The 19638-nt window shown below is 38.9% G+C and overlaps 2 protein-coding genes across 5 annotated transcripts in view; both read right to left on the bottom strand.

Moving 5' to 3' along the window:
• LOC310924423 (large neutral amino acids transporter small subunit 4-like) overlaps positions 1-19638 on the bottom strand; it is a 209526-nt gene that overhangs the window by 140125 nt on the left and 49763 nt on the right. The window lies entirely within an intron of this gene.
• On the bottom strand, positions 4158-11590 carry crk (v-crk avian sarcoma virus CT10 oncogene homolog; the record flags this gene model as incomplete). 3 transcript variants are annotated; one of them, XM_083887119.1, is made up of 3 exons in its annotated part: positions 4158-4295; positions 9682-10265; positions 11353-11590. In XM_083887119.1, the coding sequence occupies 3 exons, from the start codon at positions 11570-11572 to the stop codon at positions 4158-4160; spliced, it is 942 nt and encodes a 313-aa protein (XP_083743245.1). The 3 variants fall into 3 exon arrangements, with proteins under 3 accessions (XP_083743245.1, XP_083743243.1, XP_083743244.1); XM_083887117.1 differs by having other exon boundaries at positions 11320-11572; XM_083887118.1 differs by having other exon boundaries at positions 9682-10249; positions 11364-11572.

Genomic DNA, 19638 nt, shown 5'->3' with positions numbered 1-19638 from the left:
TGGCTTCATGCAGGGCTAATAAAAAAATACTTCTTGGTGGTTTTGTTGGCAACACAAAATGTACAAGATGATTCTTTAATACACTTGCCATGTGCAGCGTGAGTGTCAAAGAAGCTTGATTTGATCACAACTATGCAGATTAAAAAAAATTGACAGTAGACACAAATGTTAGTTCCCTAGAGTGCAGCTTTTTTCCAAGATGTCGGCCAAACGGATGAAACAGGAGATCTTGTCATTGTTTGCAAAATTAAAAAAAAATGTGAAGCAATGACAGCAAACTGAAAACGATACTGTATAATCAATGCACATTTAGTGTAAAAGCAGTTAAGTGCATACTGTTAATCAAATTTCACATTCTTTAATCTCATAAGCACCGGTAGAATATGTTTTCCTGAAGAAGCCCATCTTTCTGAATGTTGCTACAGTGCCACCTACAGGTGAAACAACGCCACAGGCCAGAAATAGAGGAGCCGGTTCTCTCAGGCAAATGACAAAGCTGTACACGTTTATACAGTCTGCTTCATGTTTGTATATGGGTGATGATTGTCAGGTGTCAACAAGATGATTTCAACCTAAAAGAAAATAAGCTTTTTTTTTGCACTACAACGCAATTTTCCTAAAGGTTTGGCAAAACAGAAATGGCATAAGATTAAAAAAATAAAATAAAATAACAGTAAAAGAAAGTCCACAATGGTGTGTTCAGTAAATAAAAGAAGGGCAGAGTGGTAACAAGAGTGATCGACAAGGCGAATATAAAAGCTGATAAAGCCTGAGGCATAAAAGAAGGAAATAGTGCGACGTGGCTGCAAGATTATCAATTTGAAACAAAGGGCATGTACCAAATAACACAACTGTCATTTTTCTTGGACACATTTGACATGATGTGAACACAGTGCAGTCTTTTTTTGCTAAGGAGAGAGATGCAGTCTCACCCCCTTCAAATCCCAAGTGCGCATCAGTTTCATCAATGTTTGCACAAAACACTTTGCTTTTGACAAAGACCCTGGTGATACTTTCTGTATTATGTGTCCACACTTTGCATTTCTGCATGCATAGTGATTTCTTTCTAATATCCTTGTATTATTTGTGCGATTGGTTTGGGTACAAGTGGACTTCCTTGCAAAGCCACATCTGTTCGTCCAGGGGCATTATCATTGTCATTGCTTCTTTTGACCACAGGGAGCGTGAAGATTTAAACTAGTGTTGCTCCTGCTCATCTGCAAGGGATCTGTACTGACCACAGCGGCAATGAGCGGGTGAACCTCTGCAGACATGGAAAGTATGACCTGGGCCTAAAATGTTCATCAAATGCGTTTCCCCACAGTCAAACCCAGCTATGAAGAAAACGACAAAAAAAGAAAACTAATATTTTAGCATGTAATGATAATTACAGAGTACATCATTTCATATTAATGTTCATTTTTCTTACAAAAAGACGACTTGGTGGTTGTAGGATATTGGGGGCTGAGGTAAGTAAAAAGTGGGAGGTAAAGAGAAATTAAATGTAGTGTTGCCTTTATCTCCACCTCGACTGAAACTTCTCAGGTTCATTGCTAGGCCCTTCTCTATGACAAAGATTACACCAAGTCACTACTAGCTGGTGATCTCATCCCATTTCGAACTTTGGTGTTAGGGATTGGATGCTGGACACTTCCATTTGATGTCACTCTTTTTGCTTCATTCCAAAACATGACAAAATACATTCTCTTTTTTTTTCTGGTGGTAAAATGCACTCAATCATAAGTTGTGCCAAATTGTGCCTTTAAAACTTGAAGAAATATAAGTTGATGAAAACATTTTCAAAATTGTTCGGGATGCTTTTTCTTTTTTTTTTACTTCCTAAATTAGGTTATCACCACTTAGATGATAGCAGTCTGGAAAACATTAAGGTACAGTAGGCAGGGATTTTTCTTGACATTGTTGATTAATAGTTCCATGATTGATTTCAGCATAATGTAAACCAAGAGAGAACAACACTTCTGCACCTCCTCTGAGCCTTATAAATAAATGTATAGTGTCATTGTACACTCTGATCAATCAGAGCACTTCAGAAAGACTTCTCCTATTGGCTGGTCCACTACACCTCCTCTGCATAAGGTCCCCAATTATTTAACATGCTGCAAAGTAATCTAAAAAATACAAAGGAAAGAGCTGAAAGGACAGTCTAACAATGAACACAACACAAACATGATACCAAAAAGTTTTTCTGCCTAATGGAACTATAAGGAAGAAAGAAGAAAAAGAAAGAAAGAAAAAAAAACACTGCCATGGCAGGTAGGAGAGATTAACTGCATCTTTTGTGTGGCAACATTGCACATTGATTTTGTGGAAGATTCAACACTCACTAGGCAAGCACTGAAAAGTCAAAGTAAAATCACAATTAAATGGAATAGCTGGGCATTTTGAGAAGCACACTTACTCACGATCTTTCAGCGTGTTTGATGGTAGATTGATAACACCCTCTTATCTGCACGATTATCATTTCACCTCACGGAGTGAAGTATTGTTTTTAGTGGCTCTGTGCTCTGTTTGTCTGTGCTCCTACACTTGCACTTTCCTATATGACCAGCGGAGGTCACCAGAGGCTTGTTGTGTGACTGGGGTGGACTGCAGAAAGACCGCTCGTGAGTTGGATTAGGTAGCCTGGTTCCTCTCAAAGATAAAATAATCTGCCTAGTTTCAGTTACTTGAGGTTTTATAGGTGATTATGTGCTGGAATATTTTTTTTTTTGCAGGGCAGCGTGGTTTCGGATTAAATGGTTGCTCAGCAACTGCTCCCAGTGAAAAAAAAGGTACATAACGGTGAACTGCCCAATTAATTTTCATGTTGCTTAAACAATGAAACATTGCATATTAAATGGCAATTTTGATAACTTTACAAAGAGGTAAGCAGCCATGTCTGCTTCCTCCAGTCTTTATGTTGGGATAATTAGCTGCAGGTGGTAGCTTCATATTCACTATTCAGAAAAAAAAAAAACAGAATATGTTTATTTCCCAAACTATTCCTTTAAATGAATTGTAAAAACTTAAATAACAGCAGCATAAAATCTTGTTTATACTTCATCACTTAAAACTTTTGATAATTGTTGCACAAAATTTTCATTTAATGCTCCTGCCTCGTTGTCTCCATGGGAACAAGCCATACATCCTCCTCCAGTCATCTCCGTACCATCCTGTTCAATTTATCCTTCAATCTGCTCATTTATTTTACATCTATATCTTTTTCCTTGTTTGTGATGGATGGATTTAAGTTTCAGTCAAGTTGTATATATAATTCAGGAGGAAGAGATTTTTCATTTACATTTACTAACAGTAGTGCATTGGTTATAAAAAAATCAAAAAAAAAATCAAGAGAGCAACTTGGAGAGCATGTTTTGGTCTGACATTTGGAGATGAAACATCTTCTTGGAGACATGGATGACTAATCATGTTGCAGGTCAAAATATGATTGTGTCTACGACACAAGAAAATTCCACAGGTCACGGCAAGAGACCAAAGCGTTGAGTGACAATTTTGTTTAAAAGTGTCAAGCGCCAGTGTATAAATAAGGCTTCAAAACCTCAAACGAGACAAAAACACACATGGAAAATGTGTTACTCCTGATCTTCTTTTTGCATTCCATCTGACATGAATGCAGTGCGAGTGATCCTACAGTGGCATAAACATGGTGGTGATGGATGAGGATGAAAAATGACAGTGCTGACTGAGTGTCATTATCTACTGGCTCCAATACAGGAAGAGGAAGCGGCCGAATTCTGTGGCGAGGAGTCTCCTGAGGAGTGAGTGTTGATAAGGTGTCCACAGCGGGGACATGATGAGGACTGAAACTGTTGCCACACCCGCAGAACAGAACACTGAGTAGATGATCTTTTTCCACTGTAAATCATGACCAATTCTGAAGTCAGTCAGTTAGTCAGAGCAGGGTTTGGAGGACAGCAGGCATAACTATTCAGATGGATAGAACAGTGGGATAGAACAGAGTGTTGACGAGGGTTTTTTGTTTTGCTCTCTGCGATTCTCTGAAAATGTACTTGGTGCAGGTAAAAGCTGGAGTAGATGTGAGGAAGGTGAAGTGTGTGGTAAAGGATGACCGGTGGGTAGCAGGGGTGAGGAAGGGTCTAATACTAGTGTCCAGGTTGTGGCCCAGCTGACCACTCTCAGCTCAGTTCATCCTCAGCATTGTGCTGGTCCAGCAGTTTGACGTGTGTGAAGGGAAAGTGGCCACGTTTGCCTTTACATTCCCCCTCCCACTGGCCATTCACGTTAATTTTGGTCACCTTCACCATGTCACCCACCTGGAGAGAAAGAAAAGGGTGTGAATGCACAGGAAAGTCTACAGAAAAGGACACTTAATAATAATGTAGGTACTACCAAAAGAAAAAAAAAATCTGGAACTTTGACTAGCAAGATCCCACCTTGTGCTGCTCTACAAATGATGGATGATTTATAACTTAACATCGGCATATCTGTTCAGCCTTACTTGACAATTTTCTTGATTAATGATTGGTTTGTGAACTGCCAGTTTGAAACCTTGAAAACGTACAGTTTGGCCAGTGACATGCCATTGTTTTTTGAAAACAGAATAAACCACATATGGATGAGAGGGGGGAGAAGAAAGGGGTGGATTTTAAAGACAATGCTTTGACTGGTAGATCACCCTGTGCAACAAACACCGGTGAACACACCATAGCCAAACACTTCTCTAAATAGACGGCTGGATAGATAGATGGATAGAAAGCTGTACTTTACTTATCCCAAATATGGGATTTTTTTTGCGTTACGGCAGCATGGTCAGACATACACCACAGCTTTAATGAGAATTAGGGACCATCATTTACAAATGGATGCCATTCTGTATTATTGAAGACCTGAAAAGTAGCCTAATATTCTCAGACTAGCACACACAAAGTGCCAAATAAAAGTGCGAGTGACCCTGTGCACACAGATCTATAACAAGCCTACGATGTCGGGGGCCGACAGCAAGGGGTATATCCGCGAACTTGTCCAATCCTCAACTTTCCAATATACCCAAAGTATACGCACTCGCACCTGCCACAAACTGTTTTAATTAATTATAAATAAATTCAACAAAATAACTGTTAATTATTATGATATAATGCTGACTACACTTCAAAGTATCCATATAAACTTGATATTGAACACAGAATACCTGATCTCATAAATCTCTCTCTAGTTTTTAAAAAAAACGAGTTAACCTATTATACCTTGTTAAATATTATGAATATTAAAATGCTAACCACATCTGCCATATCTTCAAAGTGTCCAAATGTCATGAAAAAGCATACACTATGTTTATTAAATTTCATGAAAAAGCATACAATATGTTCAAACTTTCCATTCAATGCATTAATAAAGAAATGGAGGCTCAACTATTTTTTATATGATAATTAATACATTTATATTATAATGTAATAAATATTATGAATAAGTGCTAAATAAACCCATGATATCCTCAATATTTCCAAATGAGCTCAATAGAGAAAAAATGCCTTAACTATTTTTTCTGTGTTCACTAATAAGTTAACGAGTTAACTTATTATGTAACTATTACCAATCATAGCCAAAGTAATAATGATTGTACTTGTAGACAGTTGTTACATGAATCATTGTACAAAATTTGAAGGCAATATCTCCATCAGTCTGGAAGATAAAGCCGAAAATGTGTTTTTAGCATAATAAATTAATTAATTTGCTAATTAATAATGACGCTACAAAGATAGGGATCATCTACAGGTGGTATGTGATGTCCATGCAATTTGAAGCCAATACCTGCAATACTTTGGAAGATACAGGCAGAAATATGGTTTTTATATCATTTTATCACAATTAATAATAATGGTAGCTCAAAATCAATAGGGATCATCTACAGGGGGTATGTGACCCATAAAAAAAATAAGAAAATTTAATATCAAACGCCTTTCCAGTCATCGCGTTAACGGCTAAAATCTGCGGACGCGGACGGAATTTGCATTTCCCAGGCATCACATCATTTGCTCTCTCTTAATGTAACTTGCTCATTGTTCTGCATGGTAGAGAGAGAGAGACAGCGTACAGTGCCTACAGCACCGTTCGTATGTATGACTCAACATTTGTTCTGCGTAGGCCTAGTCTATGTACATAAAGCAGTGCAAGGCATGAAATATTAGGTGGCATCGTAATAACCAAAGGAGACACTTACCTAAATATCAATGACCCATGTCTATTTTGAGCAATTTTCCAAAACTTTCAGGGGCCTGGATTTTCTTTTTTAAAATTCACAAACCTTTAAGGATGTCAAGGATATGTGGGAACCCTGTAGTTGGTTAACTATACCACAGAGTCCACTTATTGTTAGAGTGGACTGTTTGCCTGGAAGATATGAGAAACTTTAACCCATTGACACTGGGAAAGCATTGGCGCATTTCTACCATTGACGCCGGGAGAACGGCTGCGCGTTTTATTCTACCATAGACGCCGGTAAAGCGGATACGTCAATTTTGGGGGGTATAAGGGTTCCTCACAACATTGTTTATGGTTAAGACATAATTATGTTTGAAGACGACGAGGTCGGCGATAATGATGATAAATACCACAGTAATCGACGGAGTGTTTACAACCGCTCACCAGGGGTGACAGTGGATTTACCTGCAGATGCCACAGCGATGTAAGCACTATCACAGTCACATGTGAAGCAGACTGTTGCAGTCATTACACGCAGTTCTTGTTTTTCACACTCTATCAGGACTAAATCCAGTTGATATGACTTTATTTTCTTACTGTTTTTTAAATTGAAAATAGTTATTCACTTTAATTTAATTTTAATTTTTTGTATCTAAATAAACTAAAAAAAATTTTTTTTCCAGGCGCTTCAGGCCTTAATGGGTTAAGCCATCATCTTATCAGTGAAAACTTATGCCAGGCATTTCTCTTCTTCTGTCATCTATTTTATCCACTCATAAGAAACAATTTAAATACAGATAGAATGCTGTGTAAGTTGCAGTCCTGCTGTCAGTTTACAGTTGACCTGCACAGGCAGAGGAGTGGCTGTTCCTGTGTCATTAAGCTTGTGCAAATAAGGACCAAAGAGTCAGTTCCAAAGTTCAAATCTCAGCAACTGACGACTGAATACTTGGGGGGGGGGGGTTAAAGCTCTTCCATGGATCACTTTATCAGTTTGATAACCTGGGACAAGTTCTGACGATTGTGTTTAATGTGTAACTGGAGGCATTTCTACTACCGCGTTCTGCAGAGGCATAGTGTGTACATAAAGTGAAAAAAAGGGAAGCAATTACATATTTTTAAACAGGTGAATATTTCTGCTTCTCCTGTAGTGGTTTCTTGTTTTTTTTCCAGTCAGTGTAGGGTCCTAAATTGATGGTTATGGTGTGAAGGATCAGCATGATTCTGCTCACATGCCTTGCTGCTGCTGCTGCTTGTGGATTTCGCTCATTACAACTGCTTGCTTCTGTTTTGTGTTATGTGGGTCACTCTGCAACAATAGAGCATTAGGGAACAGTTCCAGTTTAAACAAAAGACAAAATTGTGTTTTGTTTGTGTTCTTGAACTGAGGGTTATACAGTGTACAATGAGCTACAGATTAGAAATGCAGGAGGTACTAATGCAATAGTTATGACTTCTTTCTAATGCATCTCAGTCCAAAGGATCGGCTCATGCCTGTCCGTATACCCAGTCTGCAAACCCTGTCATTATTATGTCACAAGCCACAGCCATTTAACACATAATGATCACAGCTGCTAGTTATTGTACAGGATCATAAAATACTGTCATGTGCATTTGATACTTTTGGCTGCCTTTACACAGTGTTTGGAGACCACAAACACAATGATGCAATCCAGTAAAGCACCACCACAAGTTATGGCCTTAAATTAACCACAAAGCACATCCAACATCTCTCTCTGGCCCAGCTTCAATGATAAACACTAAAAGCTTCGCAGAGCTCGTTGTAATTTTTTTGCTTCGTCAACTAGCAGAGAATTAATTTGAAAGCCACTTTTTATACTGAAATGGCAAATATTACCTTGTTCTAGCTAATTAATGAGATTAGCTGCTGTACATAAATATCATGTCAAGCTTCTCATTAGAAGAATGACTTGCACCATTAGAATTTAAGGCCAACTTAAAAAATAATAATAATAATAATATATATATATATATATATATTTTTTTTTTTTAAAGTGACCACTTCTACTTTAACTTTAGGACACTGCTAACTAGTTATGTGTCTCTAAATTTAAATAACATGTAAAATGTGTATGTATGGCCATATGACACAGGGATGACACTAAATCATGACGATCAAGAGAGTTTCAGACACTGGCGATAAGGAGAGATCATCACAATCAGGGGGCATTTTTAAGACGACACAAGGAAACTCGAGCTAATTATTAACTGTCTAGTACTGTAGTGCTGAGTCACCATTGGCAAACTGGAGCAGATTAAACAAGGAGCTCATCGGTCAAAGCCAGAAAAGTCTGGCTCAGGTGGGGAGTGGTAGAAACCAGCTCGTACTGCACAAAGGAACTTCCTAATGTCAAGTTTAAGCAAAAAAACATCAAACAGCAGTAGATGAGTGGTTGGACTCAATAAAAAGAAGTGAAAATGCAAAGATGGAATCTATGTTGGTATCTTTACCGGTAATGTCCACCAAGGATGTGGAGAGAGGCAGCAACTAGTCTGCATCTGGAGCTGGACTCCTGGCTTCACAGAGACTAAAGGAAATGGTCCTGTTCCCAAACACAAACTATTTCCTTCCCCCAACGACCTGCTCTGTGGGCGCCTTGCTCTTGCTTCCGGACAGTGTTAACAGCCCAGCTACCGTGAGCTGGGAGCAGAGCTTAATGGCAATTTTCATATAAGGGTGCCCTTTCATCTTTTAACTGTTGGGTTAAAAAAAATGCCCTCAACTCAAGTACTAGACACTGATGATGTAGACGTAACAGACACAGTGGACAGACTTTGAACAGGCCAAATTGAACTCATCATTAGACTGATCTTTATACAATTTTACAATCGCATATTGCAATAATTATCACTCACAATAAGTTATTCAGTCTGCAATCTTTCAGTAATTCCAGAAATTATGATTTATAATGTAATTATACATTTAAATTTTTGACTTTTAAATGTTCAGGAACACAGTGAAAATGATGGATTAAAATATCTCTCAGTGTGTTTTACAGACATTTAAGAGTTTAAAAAAAAAGATATATTATTATCCTAATTATATCACAAACAAGTATTTTGTCAGGACAATTGTGATTGCCTATTAGCAACAGAAGCTACATTTTGACTAAACGTAACAATTTTTGGTAGTGCAAGTAATAACAATAATAATAGTTTTCAAAAGATGTGTACAAACGTGTCAATTAATTTGTGGACATTTTTTGAAAAGTGATTTCAGTGCATTTTACTGCTATTCTTAAAGTTTAAAACAGATGGTCAGGATTATCCTGACAGGAAATTCTCATATCGTATACAAGTATGTCTCCCATGATTTAAAAAAATGACCTAAATTAGCACCTGTGTGCTTGATTCATGCTCAAAAATCAAAATAAAGAAAAAAATGTGATAAGCTGACAGTGCTCGTCCTACATTCTTCTTCTGTTCAATTTTGTGTGGATGCACAGGGTCGAGCAAAACACCACATATTTCCATATTTACCTCTAAAGCCAAGGCTGTCTTGTCATAGGCATTAGGCACCCTCTTCTGTATGGCCCTGGCATAGACAGGTCCATTCTGGAGATTAGGGAGAGGGGTGGGCTGGGCATACTGGCTGGGGTCACCCAGAAGTGGAGTGCCAGTCTGAGCCACAGAGCTGTCAGAGTTCCCCAACATCCCTCCCAGTGGTCCCCCAGGAATGCCAGTCCCCGCCACCGAACTTGGAGACGATGGCCGGTACTTCTCTACATACGGCACTGGGATCATCCCTGCCCGGCCTTCTGAGTTCTGGGCGTTCCACCACTGCTCCTCTGGCTTCTCAAGAACTCGGAGAATATCGCCCTTCCTGAAAGGGAGATCCTCCTCATCGTTACCAGGGAAATCGAAAAGTGCCCTGACATACTCGTCTTCCAGGCGTGGTGGGGGGCCACCAAGGCCAACGTTGATGAAGGAGTGTGTGTGTTTGGACTTGTTGATAGGTTCTATCAAGGTGGTGGTGTCCAAGTAGTGGATTTTATAGAATTCTAGTAAAGCAGGGAGCGCCTCAAACTCCTGGTCACCAATTCGGAACCTCGGATGGACCAAACCTGGCGAGATAAGAGAGGTGTCAACGAGACTCGTGAAATGTCCACTCAGAAATTGTATGACACCAGGCGCTTCTCAAAAAAACAAAACAGTAACACCCTTACTGCTCATTTCAAACCAAGCCCAAAACATCGGAGGAAGGGCTTGGAGTATTTTTTCTGGAAAGTCTGTAATAAAGAGGTTTATTTGAAGCATTTACTTATATCGCGCTGCTAAAAAGTGTCTCATGAAGTAAACTTTGCCAATTTTTGTATTGGTTCAGATGTATACTGAATAAATATGACAACAAATGCTGTGATGGTAGTCCTGAGACATGAAAATCACCTGCATTGCAATGTGAAATAAAGCCAGCAGTGGTCAATTGACACGATGCAGCCTCATACATGTCAATTGCTCTCGCTGTTAAAGGCAAACAAAGCTGCTATTATAGTGCATTCTGTGAAGGATATGGTCTTTATGTAATAAATAACTGTATTTCAATGTGTATCGTATTGAGGTCTCTGATACATATCACAATGTGAGATTGCACCTATCCGTTATGTGCACTTGTTTGCTTTATACTTTTGCATGTTCATAACAATCAGATACAAAGTCTATTTTTTCATGTAACGATGCTTTATGGTGATTTCCAGAGTGACAAAGAAGGATTAGGATTTCCTTATTTTGCACTTTGTTCCATCTAAAGTCAGTCTGTATTTTATGAGGAAATACATACGGAAAGTATTTTTAGTCCTGGCAAAATGACAGACCGACACAGACGCATTAAAACTGAGGTCACCAGCAGGTAAATGATGCTCGTTAGATACAAGTCACATTAGAACTATGTGCTCTTGGAAAAAGTCACGCCGCGCTTTGATAACGGAAACGTGCATCTGAGTGATCTTCTCGATCGGTGTGTTGTGCATCAGTGTGTTTCATATGTGTGAGAAAGCCAACATGAAACTGGCACGTGTTTAGGGGTGTCTGGCCTGCACACAAGAGGGGAGGCAAACAGGACTACTGCGCATCGCCTTTGGTGCAAGTCATGCAAGAATGGTCACATCAACATTTCCTCACGCGGAGCCGCTCCAGACCCCGCCGTTAGCTTACCTGGACCAGACTGTCTGTTGTTGCTGATGCTGTTAATTATGTAATGCGAGACTTTGGAGTTCTCTGATACCGAGAGCACGTAGTCGCCGGGGCTGGTGATGGAGTCCCGCACCAGAAACACGCCGTGCCGCTGCCCCTGCAACAGAGACACCGCCTCCTGCCTGCTCAACCGACCCCAGTACCAACTGCCGCGGTCGTCCGCGTCAAAATTTCCGGCCATGATAACCACTCCAAAGCCGAGGCTTCACCAGGCCTTCCCTGCTCTCCCTCCCGTTATCCGCAAGCAAAGCCTTCAACTCATACAAAAACTTTAGCGCTTAGAGCCCGTTTAGTAAACAGGCGACATCCACAGCCAGCAGTTTGAACATCAATTCGCCGACACAGGAACTCAACCGCGATATAATAGGACTCTTATTTTGTTTGTGGTAAGAATTCAGCTCTATTTGTCATTCAATGCGTTTTGGCAGCAAAACTGCAGCTACAATACGGCGGCCGATGACAACTAACTTCAAAAACTGAAATGGCGGATACGGGAAAACAAAAAAAGACCAATCTCACCGGATGTGACGCAGTAATTATGTGCGCCCGTTATTACTTGGACGCTCGTGTATCAAGCTGAAGAATAGTAACATGAAACTTCCGTTCCGAGAGGAACCATATAATAATCATTAGCGCATAATACTCCAAGTATCACTTCAAGTCTGAATATAATAACTAAATGTATTAAATCTTCCAATATAAAAGGTGTGCCCAGAAATCTTTGTAATCTTATCATCTTCTTTACTCAATGTAATTCCAAGGCTTTTATTTTGGAGAAAACCTTGGTAAACAATTTTCCTGTTCAGGCTAAAACCGAGTGCATCTGTCACGTTAGTGGTTGTGAAATCTAATGTAAAGTTTGCCCTCTTGTTGCACCACACAGACTGCACTGCCGCAGTCACAATGTGGACATGAGTACTTCACAAGCATTATTGAAGCTCTCTCCATTAAATACATACCGTTAACTTAGTTAACAGGAGAAAGCACTGAGAGAACACAAACGCCTGTTAGTTTCCCACAGTGTAATTAAGCTCCCCTATTTCACTAGGCTATAATTATTTTAATTTTGTTGTAAATCCTTAATCTGTATCTATATCTACAGCATCAACAAAATCTAATAATCTCCCACTTTTACTAATTGAGTCATGAAGCTTGCACTGTCTGCCATTACTGCACTTTGTCCAACATATAATATCATTACAATTGTCTGCATACGTGTGATGTGTTAACCCTAACCCACAAAAACAGAAATGTAAAAATATTAATAGTAGGTTACTAGAGTGCTGTTTCACCACTCCACTGATGTTGACCAACTGAACAAAGGAGCTTAAAACAAAAGTTACATACACTACTGGTCAAAAACACCCAAATTTTTCCAGTCTTTTATTGAAATTCAAGCAGTTCATGCTTCTCCTGCATCAACACACCATGCATTATGTTCTGCTCTCACAACCTCCTTAAGGGAATCATCATTGGGCAGATTGTGATGCAAATACTCGTGCGCTGAATGTGATTCTTGGCCCTCTTGGTTCATGTCAGGTTCTTCAGCTGCAATGGGATCTGGATCTTTTACACCATCCATGAACACTGATGTTTTTTTTTTTCTTTACATTATTTTTGCCAAAATTCTACAGCTTTTTTGCATTGTTTTATATGCTTACCATTTAAAAACACATTCGTGTAATTGTTTTATTGTTACATGAAAATCTAACTCATGCAGCTTATAATGACATACGCATTGTAAAGGTGTACATGGAGGGAAATATGTTTACTGACCCTGTAAACAATGTGTAATTTAACCTTTTCATTTGTTACCGTTACAGCTATAGTTCTCTGAACCCTGTATGTCCTTTTGTTTTATGTCCTGTTTACAGAAATGTTAGAACAGATGAAGGTTTACCTCACTTTCAATCCTGTGTCGGTATGATGGACAGCTCCATCATTACCTGACATATCAAACAAAGAAAACTATGGACTATGGATGTTGCCGTAAGAAAAAAAAAGAAGCGCTCTGCTGTTTCTTTCAAGGTTACATATAGGTCTACTTTCAATAGATGTGTGACATGTCCTCAACACTTTTTGTCAATAAGTAAATAAATAAATAAATAAATAAAGCGGATCATCACAACGGCAGCCGCGGCTGCTTTTTAGTCCCAGTCCTTCCCTGGTTTCATCTGTGTTCATTCAGTCAGGCCGAGTTTCTATTACGTGTTCAATATAAAACTATGACTAAATCTAGAGAAAACTAATTACATGCTGTATGGGAAAAAAGTCTACAAGGAGTGTATTAAAGGGATAGTTCGGAATTTTGGACATAAGACCTATTTTCCAACTCAGCCGGTGTGATGGAGACGTCTGGAGACGTTTTCAAGAAATTTCATTCAGTTCTTCTAGTTGCCGAGTTCGCTGGTGCTATGGCTAGCGCAAGTCAATGGTACAAGTTAGCATGGCATTAGATAAACCTTTAAAATGTTTTGTGTGATGTGTTGCTGGTGGTTTGTGATTGGGTTTTTCCTGTAAGCCTCATCACTGATGTCAGTGTAAGATGCTTGCCCATGGTTTAATAATGATGATGGTGGCATCTCCAGCAATGACACCTCTCCAAAAGTTTACATTTCTCAAGTATCATTGGCCTCTGTGTTGAAATGTTTTACTAAGATAATGTGATTTCTGTGTAGTAGGCCAGTAACATAAGTTTATAATGTTGGGTTTTAGGACCAGCAAGGGCACTTTAGGGTTATCATCCAGTCACAGAATTCTGGACAAAATCATGTATAGGATTGATAAAGATATTCTCAAATTTGCGTCCAAGAGACAAATTCACATAAAATGGTGTAACAAACGAGTTTCTGACAAAGACACGGTCTCCATATCGAGGAATAAAGGTAGAGAGTTTATCCTCTCCAAGGAACTTTACAATGTCTTGATCGATCTAAAACACAAAAGCAGATATAATGTCGTATTAACCTACTGGTAACCATCACACTCAAAAAAGGCTCTAAAAGGGCTCTTCAGAGAGAGTGAGTTCTACGTAAAAACATTAGAGAACACTTTTCTCTGAGCACTTTTCTCCCCTATATCCAGAGGTTAGTAACGAGTTAGATTTACTTGAGTAACTTTTTGGATAAATTGTATTTTTAATGCAAATATGCTTTACTTTTACTTGAGTAATATTGTTCTAAAGTAACAATACTTTTACATGAGTACATTTTTGGCTACTCTATGCATGATGGCAATACATGAGTCAATATTGCCATCTTGTGGACAAAATCTGCAACACCTGGAGGGTGGGACTTTGAGGGAGGCGGAGGTGTTCATGTTCATGTTCAGGTTCAAATTACTACTAAGTGCTGTAAGACATGCAAGAAAGTTAAGTATAGCTTTGAACAAGGTACAAAATAAATAAATAGAAGTCGAAGGGTTAAAGTAAAAATTCAATCTAGGATTAGGTTAATAAATCACACTCTTTTCTTAAATCTTTTTAACTACCTGGATTTTAAGCACCACATAACACAGCCCACTCACAACAGAGGACACACCCTGGACCTGGTCATAACACATGGCCTGTCCAATGTGCTCTGTTGTCGACCTGGCTGTGTGTGTCTGACCATTACTGTGTGTTTTTTGATATCTCTAGTTATATACAACAGGAGGCCCCAGTGAGAATTTCATTGAAATTTCACACAATAGCACTGCTGACATTTTACCCGCACCCTGCAATGTTATTGTTGATCATTTTAACAGTAAACTGAGGTCAGCCCTAGATTCAGTGGCTCCACTTTCCACAAAAAACAATATCAAGCCTGAGATGTGATTGAGAACTTTGAACTGTGGAGGGCAGCATTGCACCTCTCAGTGTACAGCCCACTGGGGATTTTTAGAAGAGTCATGAAAGGAATCTTGTCTTTATAATGACTTTGCAGACACAGACATGCAGACAATCTTTCATACTATACCTGGGGCACACATTTATTTCATAATTGGAACTACCAGTGGATCAGTGGTCGTCTTTCAAATGGAAGGTCTAGGGTCGAGGATGTGATTCCCAGCTCCGCTATGAATGAAAAGATGTGATAGAAAAAGTGCTGCACATACTGTTGATGTGAGTGTTATGAATCTGTGAAATAATGGCAAAACTGCCGTGTAAAGCAGGAACCACTGCTATAAACAGTGAATGCAAGTAACAAAAAAGTTAATGTCATTGCAAGGCTAATATGATCATTCAGTAGAAGGATTCGTGTGACATGATGCAATTCTGTAATTCAGATTTTTTTTTTTTTCTTATTAGATGAGAATTATAATATTATGGGGGAACAAACTGCTTTAAACAACTTAAACTGAAAACTAAAAACTCCTCGGGGAAGAATGCACATCCAAAACGATCCAGATGCAGCACATGTAACGGATAAATATTCTGTATTAAAATAGTGCTTTTCTTCTCGTGATGATCAGTTTTTCTACATTCATCCATTCACACTCTCATTAATACAGCACCACTGCACTATTTCTTTCACATATTTGAGCAATCCCGGAGATCGAATCCCAACCCTCCAGTTAGAAGACCACTTGCTCTGCCTCTGATCCACAGCCATGCTGTTTATTTCACATTAATAACAGAACATTTGCCTCCAGATTTTTAATATAAACTCACACAGAAATGAAACAGCAGCCATACATGAGATCATAATCAGCTGGAACTCTCTCTTTTTTCCATCTTTATTCACAGTTTCATGAAATATGAGCTCATGTCCACGGGAGAGGAGAAACTATTAACAATTGAAAACAGTAGGATCAGACAGATATATTGGTTTACACTGTTTCAGACTGATGCTTGATAGCTGTCCTTGATTAAAAATCACATTCAGTGCCTGCCATGATCCATCTCTCATACGATAAGGAGCCCCCCCGCCCCCATGTTACCATTATTTAACTGTCTCACTGCATTGCAAAGCCAGCTAACTCAAAGAATGGTAGAAGTTTCAGGCTGTTAGAAGCCTAGATGCTTGTGATGCAGTCAGAATTTCTTGGCCATGGTATTTAACCCCCCACAAAATCTGTCTTTTTCAAAAGGGAAGCTTAAAGGAAAGCAATCAGAAAGAGCCACATGAAAAAATCATCCAGAGGCTGCATTGGGAGTCAAGTACGGTCCAAAAAGTGACCTCACGATGAGGAAAGGAAAAAAAAAAGTGGTTATTAATTGCTGCAGTATTTACATGATTGGAGTTGGAGATGTGGAGCAGATCTAGGAAGGAATTGTACCCTAATTTTACCAGCTTCAGAGTCATTGTAAGGGTTAAACAGCTTGTTGTGGGGATATTTGTGGCTGTCTCTACTGCCCCCTGCTGTATGTCTTTTTTTGATAATAATTAATAATTGTGGCGATATAAAACCAGAGTCTTCAGAATCTAGAGGTCTTGGGTCTCAGGAAAAACACAAAATGATTCATGATATCAAACACCATAGCCTGGTACCTGCTTGACTGAGCGAGGGGCCACACATGAAACATCGGACCCACTGCAGTGTCTCAGTATAATAACAGAAATGGAACAATTTATGCTCCATATTATTTTACTTTGACACCAAAGAAATGCCACTTGGAGATTTTGGGACTTTTCTTTTTATGTTGCACTGTCTATTGACTTAAATCATACATTTATCATGCAAAGCCTAACTATCTGATTATATTAGGGTTTTTTTTGTCTCGAAAAGTCAACATCGGTGTTGGTTCCTCCTTCTTTGCCTGTATTTTTATGTTGCTGATTGGTTTGGTATACCCATATGTTACAAACTCAGGGTAATTCCCTCAGACAAACTCTGCCTCGACTTATTGAAAGTGGCCATAAAGTGCTCAAAATGTCTGCCAGAGGACCCTCACACTTATTTTCACAGTGAGGCAGCCCTAATCCCTTCGTGACTGACAGTGAATGAGCTTGAAAGTCTGAGAAAACATGGCTTTTTATTTTATTTTTTTGGGTGAATTCCAATTCCTTGCTTAACCCTCAATCTCAAAAATGCGCGCTCCCGCTAGTGCAAGTGCTGTCCCGATTCTCAGAAAAATTAAGTTAAGGGGCGAGTTTTAGGTCTGTATCGCCCTCAATATTGAGATTTTCAGAGACCACCCTTGGGAGCAAGGGCTACCCAGAATGCATTGCGTGTTTTCACATAACAAAGATGGCACTGAAAGCAGCGAAATGAGTACGCTACAAATTAAGTATTTTCTTTGTTAATAGAGATATAAAAATTATGAAAAACCATTGTATTATCTTAGTTTAGGCCCATATTATGGATTACTGACGTCTTTGTTGCGTAACATTTATTCTTATTTTACGATCTTTTGTCAATAGCCGGCCGGTGCGGACATGCGATCGTTTGCTATCGTTTACTTTTCAATAAGCCGTGGTGTGTGGTAACTGTCAGCTGAATATGTCCGTGGTTGTGGTATTTGTATGAGTATCATCTTATAACTAACTGACAACCTAATAACTTGACTGACAAACGGATCGTAATAAATCGTGACGTAAATGTGTTCTTCTTTTTTGGAGTTGACAGACTGGACGCAGCTTTCGCGTTATTCTGCCCCCTACAGTCTGAAGACGTATCTGCATTTAAGGGGTGTCCCATTTCTAAGTGACAAAATAACCCTCAACACTTGGTTTTGAGGGCCAGTTAAGATAAGGGTTGAGCTTGAGGGTTAAGATCGAGGGTTAAGATAGTAATTGGAATTGGCCCTTATATTATTTTATTTAAATTTTTTAAAATCTTTTTTATAATCTTTTCCAACTGGAAAGACTTTACATAACAACACACATAGAGTAGTTAATTCATAATGTATTAATCCAAGCTCAAATGTTTAATTTTGTGCCAGCCAAACACAAGTGTCACAAACTTAAATGAGACAGCAGTAGAGCAGCAGCTCCTGTGTCCTTGTGAGATAAAAACACCGATTTCTCTATGGACCAAGAAACAATATGATATTTGAGAAATGTGCATTCCTGCGGTTGTATGCAACACACAGTGCAGCATCAGACCTATGTTATGTAATCACAGACAGGGATCGGTGCAACAGGACTAATGAAGTACAACCTGACAGTGTCATTGAGCTGAAGCCATTTTTTAAAGCCACTTGATTGAACACGAGTAGCAGCTTGCTGGCCAAAACACACACCTGTTCCCACTCCTATAATTAAGTGTGCGTGTGTTTACACTCACGGCCCAGTCTCCACATTCACAGGCGTAAAATGTGTTTAAGTTTATTCTAGCTGGTAAAGTCAGAGATATTGAATGATATCAGTCTTAAAAAGTCTCAGAATGTTGCTCAAAAACATCTTGACTAGAGGAGAAAAAGAAAGTGGAGAGTAAGCTGACGGCAGATCATAGCTACGTATAGATACGTCGGTGACATGAAACGAATACCATTGGAAATGTTTTGGCTAATGTAATTACACTGCTAAACGAAATATATAGCGTTTGTGTTGTCGTTTTTAGATATTCTATGGCAGAAATGTATTACACAAGGCAGTCTCATTTCTCTATTTAGCCAGGATTTTTTTTTTCTCTTTTTAAATGTGTATGTTTGTCAGTAATGACTCGTGATTGGCCAGTGTCATTTTCTGTGATAAGACAACAGTTCCCACCCCATGCTGCCTCCCCTCAAACTTGGTATTTTATTACTGTTTTAAGCAGCAAAGATCTCTTACTGTGCTTTTTGGTGAATAGACAGTGACAAACCTCAAAAAAACGTCACAAACTTGCCAAATTAAGCAACAAGTTCTCATATTGTGATGGTAGTGCAGTTTAGTGGATTAAGCAGCTTTAGGCTTCTCAAACTGAAGCACTTGATGTCAATATCTGGGAGGGTTCAAGGCTTTAGTTTTGAGGGGAGAACTAGAATAAACATCTGCATCACATTTCAAGCCTTGGCCTGCTGCAAGAGTCTTATAAAGAGTCTAAATGAGAGTTTAGTGTTGACAATAAACACAATAAAGTAAGTGTCAATAATAATATTAGTGGACAATATCCAAGATGGAGAAATTCCCCTCAAAGGTTAAACAAGCTGGAGGTGAGAGTCATTAATCAACATTTTTACTTGTTATCCTGTTTACTGCAGCTTTACAAAAAAGAAAGAAAGAAAGAAAGAAAAAGACTTTGTGGTGTTAAAGCTATATTTGATTTATGATTTTTAGCATACAGGACAGGTGGACTTGACTCAGATCACTGCAGGACACAGCTGAAAACACAGTGATACTG

This window comes from Microchirus variegatus (genome assembly GCF_963457635.1).
Source record: "Microchirus variegatus genome assembly, chromosome: 3".
Taxonomy (NCBI): Eukaryota; Metazoa; Chordata; class Actinopteri; order Pleuronectiformes; family Soleidae; genus Microchirus; species Microchirus variegatus.
This window is presented reverse-complemented; position numbering and strand designations above follow the sequence as displayed.